General features: G+C 36.0%; 1 protein-coding gene across 1 annotated transcript; it reads left to right on the top strand.

The window, feature by feature from the left end:
- Nucleotides 9,982-12,273, top strand: LOC18596487 (probable 9-cis-epoxycarotenoid dioxygenase NCED5, chloroplastic). Its single transcript, XM_007024996.2, has one exon. The coding sequence runs from the start codon at nt 10,137-10,139 to the stop codon at nt 11,973-11,975; it is 1,839 nt and encodes a 612-aa protein (XP_007025058.2). The 5' UTR covers nt 9,982-10,136; the 3' UTR covers nt 11,976-12,273.

Raw genomic sequence — 12,547 nt, 5'->3', positions numbered from 1 at the left:
GTTCTTCTGAAGTGCCATCACTAGGGCTTATTGGTTTGGCTATTTTTCACAAGATTATCATCTGCAATCGAACAGCTTTTTGGAATCGAAACAGGAATATCGATTAGACGGGAAAAAGTTTCTTCGCCAGTCACGATTATAGCATGTATCAAAAGAAAGAAAAAATTCAATTGAGTTTATCAAGAATAATAAGATTGATAGCGAAAGCCCTACAGTTACAAGTTGATAACATGACATGGAAGAGAAGAAATAATAGAGTTGGATCATTTGTTAACAAGTGGAGATTGGATTGAATTATTTTGGTATTGCGAAAAAGGGCAGAAAGGTTTTAATTGAAACTTCCGGCCGTCTTTGAATGTTTTGTAGCTAAGGGGTGCTGCATTGTAAGCTCTTGACTTGGACTAGTCGATCTACCTGGGATGCAACTTGGCTGTTCCAGATAAGCTCACGACTGACTTTGAATGAATCTCAATATGCATGGAATGCTTTTTCCATGGAGAGATATGAATAAAGCTGAATCTGCAAATTGTAAGAATCTTTCACACATTTTTCTCCTGAAATATTAACTCGGGAATTAATGCATGGGGCACATGCAGATGCATGGGAACCAATGTCTTTGATGACAAACATATATAGCTAAAATTGGTGAAAGGCTAATATAAGGATTTTGAATATTGTTAAATTACAAGGAAGTTGTCATTAATATGTCCTATCTAGTTATTATCTATATCAGCCTCATTGCTCACACATACATGATTTAGCGTCCTTCAAACACCTCTATGTCAAGAATTAATGAAGACGCATAAGGTGGATTAATATTTTAACTGCAAAATCTGCTTTGAATTTGGAGTTCAAACGTTGTTGATCATGCAGGTTTTGTGCAAATTGTAAAGAACATTAGGTAAAGTGGCTGGTTATAATTTTTGCCGTGTACTGGTCACTTACTTACAGGGGAGTGACAGAGGGTCATATTTTGCTGTATAGTTGAGCTTCTTTTTTGAATAGTTCCATACGGAATTGTAGAGTTATGGTGAAGCACGGGCCAGTTATCATATGTCAAAAGAAGTTTTTAGCAAATAGCATAGAGACTTTGGTTGGCACAAGAGCTCTAGTGTTAATGAAATCGTTTTTCAAAAAAAAAAAACATTGTTGATCAAATTCAGTATGAGTGGAAATTGGAAAGAAATTTAGGACCTACCCTTTGACGGAAAGTTTTATATATATCTATTTCCACTGACCTACTTCTTGAAATATTGGAGGATCACTTTTATAGAAAAAGGCCAATCATAGTCTAATAAGATGTGTAATTTCCCATTGCAATAGAAGACCAAATTAATGGTCTGGTTCATGGTATCAGGACAAGAAAATCTCTTGGATACTTAGCCAAGAAAGCAAATTTGAAGAATGATGGAATGGAGATGGAAAAGTAGTATAGTACTAATAGTAGTAAAACAAATTTTAAGGAATAACGTGCAAAACTCTTGGTTGGAATATTGCGTGATTGTTTAAAACACACTTATCCTCACATTAGATTCCACCATAAATCATGAAAAACTAAGAAAAAAAAAATCTTGCAGCTTCGTCGGATTTGATTTTTATTCCTTCTGCTGGAATGTCCCATTTGTGGAAGATGCTATGCTTTGAAATGAAGAATTCAACTACCTCACATTCTCCCCATATTATATGCATACCATGTGCTACCAAACGCAATCCCATCATGGACCTCTGTCTCTCTCTTTCTTTATGAACCTACCTTTGTCTAATTCTCATCTTTGACTATATATTGTCTTCTGATTATATTGGCTTGGTTTTCTTCTCATTTCCCTTGTCGAAACAATACTTTTATACCTAATTGATGGATTTTGTTTTCACACATACCTTGATCATGATTTTCTAGAAGAGTTTGACCCCCTTTTGACCAGTGCATGCACATAAGAGCAAGAAAGTAATTAAGATAATAGCAAGAAATAAGGAGAAAATGGAGGACCCCTCTTACCCACTTTTAGAATTTACTTCCTCTTTCTATCTCAGTTTTTTCTTCCTCCTTTTTTCTAAAGCAAATAGCTCATCTTTAGATTTTAATTAGATAAGCCTTTTGTCAACATAGAAAAACAAGATAATTAAATCTTATGGCATTTTGCCTTTAATTTGTGTACAAGATTTATATGGCATTTGAGAGCTTGAAAAATGGGTGATAGAATTAGGTGGGTATGGCAGTTGATAGTTTATTTCTGGTCAGTCAGATCAGTTAGGGAATTGCCTGGGGTTTTTTTTTTCTTTTCTTTTTGGGTACCATATATTTTTTTATTATCTATAATATAGTATTGATTAAAGAAATGGATTAAAGAAAAGGAGGACCACATGATTTGTATCCCAATTCCCATACATTATTCACTAGTAAGTGTTGGGGGCTTTTAAAAAAATTCAATAATCTATGGAGTAAGAAATGGATTTAGAGAAGGAACTATTAGTCAATTGGCAATTATCAAATACTTACATTTTGATTTGCATAATCTTACCTGCCAAACCATTTCACCAAAGAAAGAAACGATAATATTAATCTGACTAATCATATCATCAAGCCCTACAAGTAAACTATCTCTCCATATGATGTAGAATTCCTTAGTTTACCTTTATTTAATTAGTTGTCCAATGAGATCATTGTGTCCTTATTTGATAGACTTGCCCAAGAAAACAAGATAACAAAAAATAATAATAATAAAGGGTGAATTGACATCTTAAAGGGTGTAGAAACCATTTTCTCTTGATGGACAAGGAAGTTAAGCTGAAAAAAGTTAAGAAGTTTTATAATCTAATGAAAATATAAAATTAAGTAGATATGGTACCTCAACTATCCAACTATTTAATTATATATGAAATTCTCAAAACGACATCATATTTAATTTAGAATTATTACTTATCAAAAGTTGCTCTAATAGTTATTTTCCTCTTCCTTGAGGGTTAAAGTCTAAAATTTTGTTATCCCCTTCTTCCATTAGACTTCCTATGATATCCAAAAATAGCATCTCAACCATTTAGTTAGAGAAAACATTAGTTAAAAATTTTATTTGTCATATTAATATGAACTACATATTTGACTAATTAATTAGTTAACCTCATGAGCTAAGTGAGTCAAGGATTATTAACACACTGAAATTTGAATCAAGCTTAGATATATAAGTGGAGTTGAGCGCCAATAGTTGTAAGTCCAGTATTCCTTGTGCATCCATCACTGTATTTTTTTTTTCTTCATGTTTCGATTAATTAAGTTTCTTTTGTTTTTGTTTTTGTGCGAGTATGCTTCTTTATGCTTATCTATATTTTAATCCGACACCTATGGTTGATGATGCGGTTATATTTATCTTGTTTGAGAAAATAAATAATTTAGAAATACTCTACAGTAATCTTTATTATATAATGCATTTGCAAGATGCACTATAGTTAGATATTTTTCAATGCAATTTAGAAATACTACACTAATCATTATTAATGCATCTGCAAGATGCACTATAGCTAGATATTTTTCAATGCCAATTCTGCCAGATTTTTTTCATTCATGTTACAGATTGCGCATTTCATGTGCTAGCAGCCATCAATAATGATGGCAGCCAACTTTAATTTCAGGATTAGTAGTGGTTTAGTTAGTACTTGGGCCATGTCTAGCTATTAATTACTATGAGAAGTTTGGAACAAAATGAATTTGACCTCATTTATATATGCTCTCTCAAGGATCATTGAATCTAGGCAAAGGTCTTTCATTTATATTTCTCAAAAGAACCAGAAATTACTTAGAACTGACTTAGAAGCTCAAAAGCATTCCTCAGCAAAGCTTTGTTCGACCTACTACCATATAATTTATTATATGACTCAAATCTTAACATTCATGGTAAGTAGGTTCTTTTAGAAGTTTATCTTTCTCTCCAATGTTTAATTTATGTATAACTTTACTCCTCCAAATTTGCCATTAATGTTAATGAATAACTTTAGCTATTATAGAGCTTAAACAAATGGTCATTAACAATGGCACTAACTAATTTTTTACTGTAATAAAGAATTTCTTTTGATTGTGCATTCCATGTGACAACCGTTAATAACGACAATAACCGACGATGATTAAATCAGCAAGGGCAGAAACCAAATTCCCAATAATAAGATCGGGCAACATCATGTTTTATGGGAAATAAACAAACATTTTCAGTGCTAACCATGTGAAACTCTACCTGCCTCGTGTATCAATAACATTAGCTATCCTATTCTTTCATCGATGATGGGTAATCCACTCTCAGCAAATAATAAGGAATATCTATCAAGGCCTTATCTAGGCTAGTGGTCAGCAAAATCCAACATTGAAAAGCATCATGCCCCCTTTGCTAGCATAAAGTTTGAATGCCAAAGGAATACGCGTTTCTTTTCCTCGTGATATTTTTCTTCTTTGATCACAAGTTAGCAAAAGAACTAATACTCTTGATTTTCGTGATTAGTATTAATGGTGTAGAAAGACAACTCAAAATCACAAGCCATTATTGATCAGTCCAAGTGTCATTTCAGGAGATAGTACAATTGTCCCCATGTAACGAAGACACTTGGTGGATTGTCAATGTCAGAGGCCAATAAGATGGGTTGTGAGAATGCTTCATTGGTTAGTGAAATGTCAATTCCTTTGTCACAAGTGGGTTGCAGCAATATTTTCCTAGCAACTCGATATAATGCAGAAATGGATAGTCGTCCTGCCTCTCTGCTCTTTTGTTGTTTCACCGCAGTAGAAATTTTCTGTACAAAAAGCAATTCCGAGTTATGATCAAGCATTGGCCAAATTCGATCTTATATTAGGACTACTTGCCTACTGATTCGAAGCAAAATATATTTCATATATTATTAGCAGCAAGTTTTGCAAGTTGCTTGAACTTTGTAGTATCGGTCAATTAAAAGCAACTTGTAATTGCGCCTACCTGACGGCATGGCGGCCCCATCCCCAAACCCCTGGGGAAGTCTTTCAAGCAGCTAATTATGAACTTGGTTTTGGAATGACAACATGCTGTTCGTGCTCGACAAATTTACACAACTTGCATGAAATGACATGAAATTGCTTCGAGCAAAAAGTAAAACAGTAGTGAAAGGCTACTCGTCTATGCTATATATTATCCCTTTTAAAAACCCAGCTATATATATATTGGCTATCAACATCTTTGCCTCCAAAAATACTAGCCCTTATCCAATCTTTCTCATGTTGTTTAAGGATGATCCAAGTTACCGGGACTTTAGCTACAACTGTTTGATGTGATCTAAAAGTAGTGCTATAAGATAAATTAATCAATTTTATAATATCTTTCTCGTATATAGAATTTGGAAAGTTTCGAATTTAAGAATTAATCAATATGTTCAATAGTACTAATATGTCTAAAGAACATAGTGAAATTAATATGATTATTGTAGTAAACCTTAGAAGTGGTAAGAAATGATGGTCGTGAAAGTAGATAGAACAAGTCTGTGTTATAATCGAATAGCTAGCTCCAGTAATCACGTGAGGCAATGGGGCCTTTTTCCAGCCTGTATAGTGAAGGAAAGTTTGTCATTTACTGCTGCTGTATTTTGGTTTCAAGCTTTCTAAAGCGAACTTTCATCTCTTAGACATAAGAGTTATTGTAACCAAACGGCAAATTAAGTTATTAATATTATACCAACTTAATAACGTTGGCTGCTTGCAAGGAAGAACAAAAAAAAAAGATACAGAGTAACTCTCACCGAACTGTATTGTATATCCAAACATACTCTTAAAGTATAAAGTTTAACTTGAATGGAATATCAATTTCTAATTTTGATTATGTTTCCATCTTGCCTTTTTAAGTTAAAAACGAATTCAATAGTTGAACCTAACTCAATATGATCATTTCTATTATTAAGATGATCATTACCATCAGCTGACAACTAATATCACGCTATGTATTGATCAATAAAGATTAATATACTTTCCAAATTAATAGAAATTTAGGAGCAAATTAATATATAAATATATGTATATATATTATATATATATATATATATTATATATATATATATACTTCCAAACGAGGCAATCTTCATTGCGATCCTATTTGGATTCATATCACTTTATAAAACAAGCAATCGATATAGAGAATGCTGTTTCCTTTGTTGTTAGATTCCTTGTTTCCACACTTTCCTCTATATGCTTATTAATATATAATGGTTAGATTACAATATAAAGATTACTACACCGATTGGCGCCGCTCTCCACTATACCAACCAGGCAGTACTCTAAATTTCACATTGTTGATCAAGTTATAGCTTGTTCAAGGTTTTGATAAATGTAATTATATAGCTCTCTGTCTATATTGAGTTGGTCATATCTTTCATGAACAGAGTATAACAAGCAATATACATATATATATATATATAAAGCAAATTGAATTCGTCATGTTTTACACGCTAGAGAATAGAGATTGCCTATAATTGTTTCTGGACCCTTAAGAGATCGATAGCAAGAAGATTTAGCTAGGTTTTATCTCCACTCAACCTTTTTTTTTTTGTTTTCTAAAAGAAATTTTAAAAATTTTCTAGAAACTATAATAATCATTTTTGTGGTACGCAGCCCTCCACCATGGAAGGCTTATAATTTGCCAGTTGCCGTATAAGTTTAGGTAATTAGGTTGGTCAAATTTAGTGGCAAGGTTTAGCTCCTACCTTGTAGTAGACATGTAGAAAAGATTACATAATTAACAAATTAAGATAAGGGTGGCAATGTCCAATGTGAGTGCAAATCTGTAAACGTCTAGGACATATATTTTTTCAACGTATTACTATTTAAAAACTTCTTTTCTTGGTTATTCAATTGTAGAATTTATGGAGTTGGAAGATGAATTGGACCCTATCTTCTTTATTTATTCACTCAAATACTCCAAAATAACCTTCAAACTTATCTAAATTAAGTTGAAAATGGATTTGTATATAACAGAAAGAGAGGAAAAGTGCAGTAGAGAATTAAGTTGTGCATCGCGTGGTTTCACTATCAATAGAATCCCAAAAGAAACATATACATTTTCCTAGTAATAGATCTAGATGTATTAATTAAAATAAACGTCAGAATAGAATAGGATGTGAAGCATGAAGGGCAACAAAAAAGAGCATCTCTGTCTTGACTATTTATTATTCAAATTAGATGATAAAGGTACTGAATAAATTAACATATAAAATTCGCACTCGCTCTTGTTTGAGAGTCATCCATGACATTAGGGAAAGCATGTCTTTTTCTATTAATCCGATTATAGAGCATATAAAATGAAAGATTAGAGCGTGGCTGTAACTTGTGACTGGGGTATACTAGAAACCCCCCCTTTGTATGGTGAACTCAAAGAGAGGGGATGCAGATCCCCTTTTTAATTTGTTTAAGAAGGATAAAATCTTCATATGAAAGATTTGCTATCGAAACATGACAATCTGAACAGATGTACAAATGCTGTATATAATTAAGGCACCTAACTTTCACTTGCTCCCCAATTGACTAGTATAGATATTTTTAAGAGAGGAGAGCTTTTAGAATAAGTTGCAAAGGGACAATAAAGGGAAAAAACTTGAAAAATAAATCAAAAGAAATCATCCTTTAATTTCTTGATTCTTCAGCTTATAATTCATTGCTTTATCAAGAAACACCAAAAGTGAAAAGAGAAAAAAGCTATATACATATAAAAAAAAAAACTAGGTAATCCTAATCCAGGAAACCAATCTTACCCCACTTGCTTTGAGTTCCAATATCTACAACTGTGGCTTACATTTCAATCGAAAGTTGAAGAAAAAGATGCCCATTAGGCATCATTTTCATCCTTCTTTGTCCGCTGGCCCTCGACAGCATCTGAAATCGATCTTGGTATAGGACCGCATTCAAACACAAACAGGATAGTCACTAAACTCCAAAACGATTGCACCATTTAGCCAGCCTTGCCGTCCTCCATCCACAGGCATTAATGCCATCATCTTTCAGCTTGAATGCTACCATATGCAACAAGAGTTCGTTTTTTCGCATGGATTATGATCAGATGGGGGACCTCTAAACAAGTAGCTGTATGACCATTTTGTTCATGGCTAACGATCAAGATGTTATTGTCATAGCGGATGCTATTGAAAATATTCGGTATGGAATTTAATATGATATTGATAAGTGATAAGTGCACTAGACATCGATGGCTTAAAAAATTGCTGCCTGATATTTATTCCATTTAATTTTTCAATATTCCATTTGGTAAAAACAGATCCATCTTAACATCTTCATGATAGGAAACTCAACAGTAATGAAATATTACCCGCTCTACGTACCTCCAATGGACATCACATACATCTAGTGATGGTAGGAGAGCCCCAACTGTATTGTACTATAGGTACAATCTCCCAACAGTTGGTTTCTGTCTATGAGGACCGACCTTGTCTAATTGTTAGGATTTAGAACCTCAATTTAGAGGGTAAATTAGGCGGTGAAAAAGATTGAAAGCTGAATGTCACTCTTATATATTTGGAATGCCAACGAGATATATGCAAAATGATAACATGCAGTCTAATCATCCTTTTATCACTGCCCATCACACAACACTGAGTGACTCCAAATAGAGTACTACTTTGTGCTTGAAAGATTGCGACTTGAGAGCAATGGAGCCAAAAGGGTTTTGGAAGTATACCTGGCAGGGTTCGTATAGGAATTAAACTTTGCCCGTATTCTTCTAAATACTTAAACTGCACATTTGCAGTATGTAACTCAATGATTCTGTTATTACGAGGATTTAATACAAAAAGTATTCCACAATTATGCATGCAAAAAAAGAAGAAGCTAATCTATACAAAGATATGATAGGAAACCATAAGTACAATTCACAGCTTCTACATACCTAAGGACCTGCAAGAAACAACAAATGTTCAATAGAATTCTGCTAAAAAATTATTCTATTTTCTTTAAGGTGGACATAATTGAACAAGAAAAGAAATGAAGATGACCAAATTCGAGACAAATTCACCTAAAGATGCATGACTATGAGCATTATGGTCCATACGCGGCTGAAAAGTTAGACAAGGAAACATTTGCTAAACCTTGAAGAAGGGGGTTTTATTAGTGTCCAGATATATATAGAATAAGAGAGACAAAGAAAATATCAGGGGCTACAATAATGACTACAATAATTTAGTGGGGTGATTAGCCAGAGGTGAATGAGTTAGGATTTAGCAATGTGGTGGTCGGAGATAAAGGGAGGAGTGATTGGCTGTTGATAGAGAAGAAGGGGCAATGGCATTAAATTTTTATTAACATTGCTAACATGGATGAGCCATGGATATGAGCAAAATATGAACATATGCTTTTCTGAAGAGGCCGAGAGTGTGGGGCTATGCGATGTGACCAAGATTTCGTGGTTGGAAAGGAATGGGAGAAAAGGCCACGTGGGTCGAGGCAGTCGACGGTGCTCCAAGAAGAGGGAGGAACGCGGAGTTGGATTTTATAATGGGTTTTTAATTTTTTTTATTTTCTTATAAAAATGGCTTAATACGCAACAAAAAAAATAGAAAAGAAAAAAAAAAGTTGGGGGTGTTTGTTTTACAGTAGACTGATTTGATTTTTCACTCTCTCCGCCTTTCTGTGGGAATAAGTGTGTCTCTGACTCTAAATCTCACTCTCATTGGTCCCTAATTTTGGGACCCTCTGCCCTCCAATTATGGCTCACGCAATTTTCATTTTGGGGTTTGGCCCCACGGACTGATGCATCTTTTTAAAATAAATTTTCTTTTCTCTCTTTAAGAGATGAGACCCTCTACGAGTGTGTGAGTCTACAAAAATGTTTGCAATTGACAATCACCAAGTGCCCTTTGCACGTATCCACCACGTGGTCTTCCCTTAGGTGTCCGAGGTGGACCTCCATACGATATATCCCCTTCTCTTTCACCCCTCTCCCCCACCCCCAACTCTATTTATACCCCATTTTCTCTTCCTTTCTCTCCAAAGCTCACTCTCTCTCTCGCTTTCTCTTCTCTCTCACTATATGCTTTCTTGTTCCAAGCGAACAAACGCAAAACACTCTCCCTAGCCCGCAATTTGAGCACCGCCGGAACCAGAAAATCTCTTCCGACTTCCTTCTCCTTTAAAAGCTATGGCTTTTTCCACAGGTCATTGGGCCAAAGCCCAGATTTCCCGACCGCTTGCTTCCTCCTCCACAGTTGATTTGGGCATCTCCCCTACCTCCATCTCCTGGAAGAAACGGCAGCCCAACAAAACTACTCTTAGAAGAACCAACAACATCAACATTATTCATTCAGCTTTGCACTCTCCGTCGGTTCTCCATTTCCCAAAGCAACCGTACCAAAACCCCGTAATCCCCAGGGAAGAAACCCCCGTAAATGCAAAACCCAAAACTCACCAGCCCCAACAACAACAGCCGCAGTGGAACCTCCTCCAAAAAGCTGCAGCTATGGCCCTTGACATGGCTGAAAGCGCGTTAGTCTCACGCGAGCTTCAACACCCACTTCCAAAAACCGCAGACCCACGTGTCCAAATCTCCGGAAACTTTGCTCCAGTCCCCGAACAACCCGTCAAGCAATCTCTTCCCATCAACGGCACCATCCCTTCTTGCATCAACGGCGTTTATCTCCGCAACGGCGCCAACCCTTTATTTGAGCCCGTTGCAGGCCACCACTTCTTTGACGGTGACGGTATGGTACATGCCGTTACCATTGACAATGGAAACGCCAGCTACGCTTGTCGTTTTACCGAGACGCAAAGACTTTTACAAGAAAAAGAATTAGGCCGCCCTGTTTTCCCTAAAGCAATTGGCGAACTACATGGCCACTCAGGGATTGCCAGGCTTTTACTTTTTTATGCTAGAGGGCTTTTTGGTCTTGTTGATCACAAACAAGGCACTGGAGTGGCTAACGCTGGTTTAGTCTATTTCAATAACCGACTTCTAGCTATGTCCGAAGATGATCTTCCTTACCACGTGCGCATCACTTCTTCAGGTGATCTGGAAACAGTTGGAAGATACAATTTCGACGATCAACTTAAATCCACAATGATTGCACATCCCAAAATTGATCCTTTCTCCAAGGAACTCTTTGCTTTGAGTTACGATGTTATACACAAGCCTTACTTGAAGTACTTCAGGTTTTTACCCGACGGTAAAAAATCACCCAATGTCGAGATTCCTCTACCCGTGCCAACCATGATGCATGATTTTGCCATCACCGAGAATTTCGTGGTGATCCCTGATCAGCAAGTGGTGTTCAAGCTACAAGAAATGATTATCGGTGGGTCGCCTGTGATTTACGACAAGAACAAGAAGTCTCGGTTTGGGATTCTTTCTAAAAATGCAAGTGATGCTAAGGATATTATATGGGTTGAATCGCCTGATACTTTCTGCTTTCATCTATGGAACGCTTGGGAAGAGCCGGAATCGGATGAAGTTGTGGTGATTGGTTCTTGCATGACACCTCCCGACTCTATTTTCAACGAATGTGACGAGAGTTTAAAGAGTGTGCTGTCCGAAATTAGGCTTAATTTAAAGACAGGTGAGTCCATTCGCCGCCCCATAATCTCAGAATCGGAGCAAGTGAACTTGGAAGCTGGGATGGTGAACCGGAACCGGCTTGGAAGAAAGACACGGTACGCTTATCTTGCCATTGCTGAACCATGGCCTAAAGTGTCGGGATTTGCCAAGGTTGATCTTTTTACTGGGGAGGTTAAAAAACACATTTACGGTGATAGACGGTATGGTGGGGAACCCTTTTTCTTGCCTAGGGACGACAATTGTGAGTCAGCCGAAGATGATGGGTATATTCTTTCCTTTGTTCATGATGAGAAAACTTGGAAATCAGAGCTTCAAATCGTGAACGCCATGAATTTACAGCTCGAAGCTTCAATTAAATTACAGTCCAGGGTTCCATACGGCTTTCATGGAACGTTTATAGACGCCAAGGCCTTGGTGAATCAAGCTTAATTAGACGTAAATTAAGTTTTAAAAAAAAAGTTTTACCGTACTGGGAGATTTTTACCAGAGGGATGGTTCGGAGTACAGATCCCCGGATTCTCCTGGAAATTGAAACCTAACAGCCCTTTTGTTTTTATTTTTTGGTTATATGTTTGAAGGAACCAGCTTGTAGCTTTTTCGCATGCAGCTATAGAATTTGAGCTCAGCTGGTATATGTTCCTCTTTCCTTTAATCTCATTTTCATCTGTTGAGTTTTCACTTCTACATTGTAGATAATAAATTAAATATTTCCAGTTTTTATATTTTACACAGAGTTTGCTCTGTTCCCCATTTTTTAATGCTTAGTAAGTATTATTTGTGGGTGCATACTTGTGCATGTCTTCTCTTTTATCTGCAAGTTTGAAAAATGTTGTTCACGTTTCAGTTCCAAACAATACTGGTAGCTTGTTTTGTCTTTTGGGTTTTGGCAGCTATTAATTTGACTCTCTTTGTTTTCCCTTCTTGTCTGCATAGGCAAGCTTTCTGAGTCAAAAAGCACATGATATGGTTCATTGGTCGGCTGAAGACTTGAAGTGATTTAA

Source organism: Theobroma cacao, chromosome 6, assembly GCF_000208745.1.
Source record: "Theobroma cacao cultivar B97-61/B2 chromosome 6, Criollo_cocoa_genome_V2, whole genome shotgun sequence".
NCBI lineage: Eukaryota > Viridiplantae > Streptophyta > Magnoliopsida > Malvales > Malvaceae > Theobroma > Theobroma cacao.
This window is presented reverse-complemented; position numbering and strand designations above follow the sequence as displayed.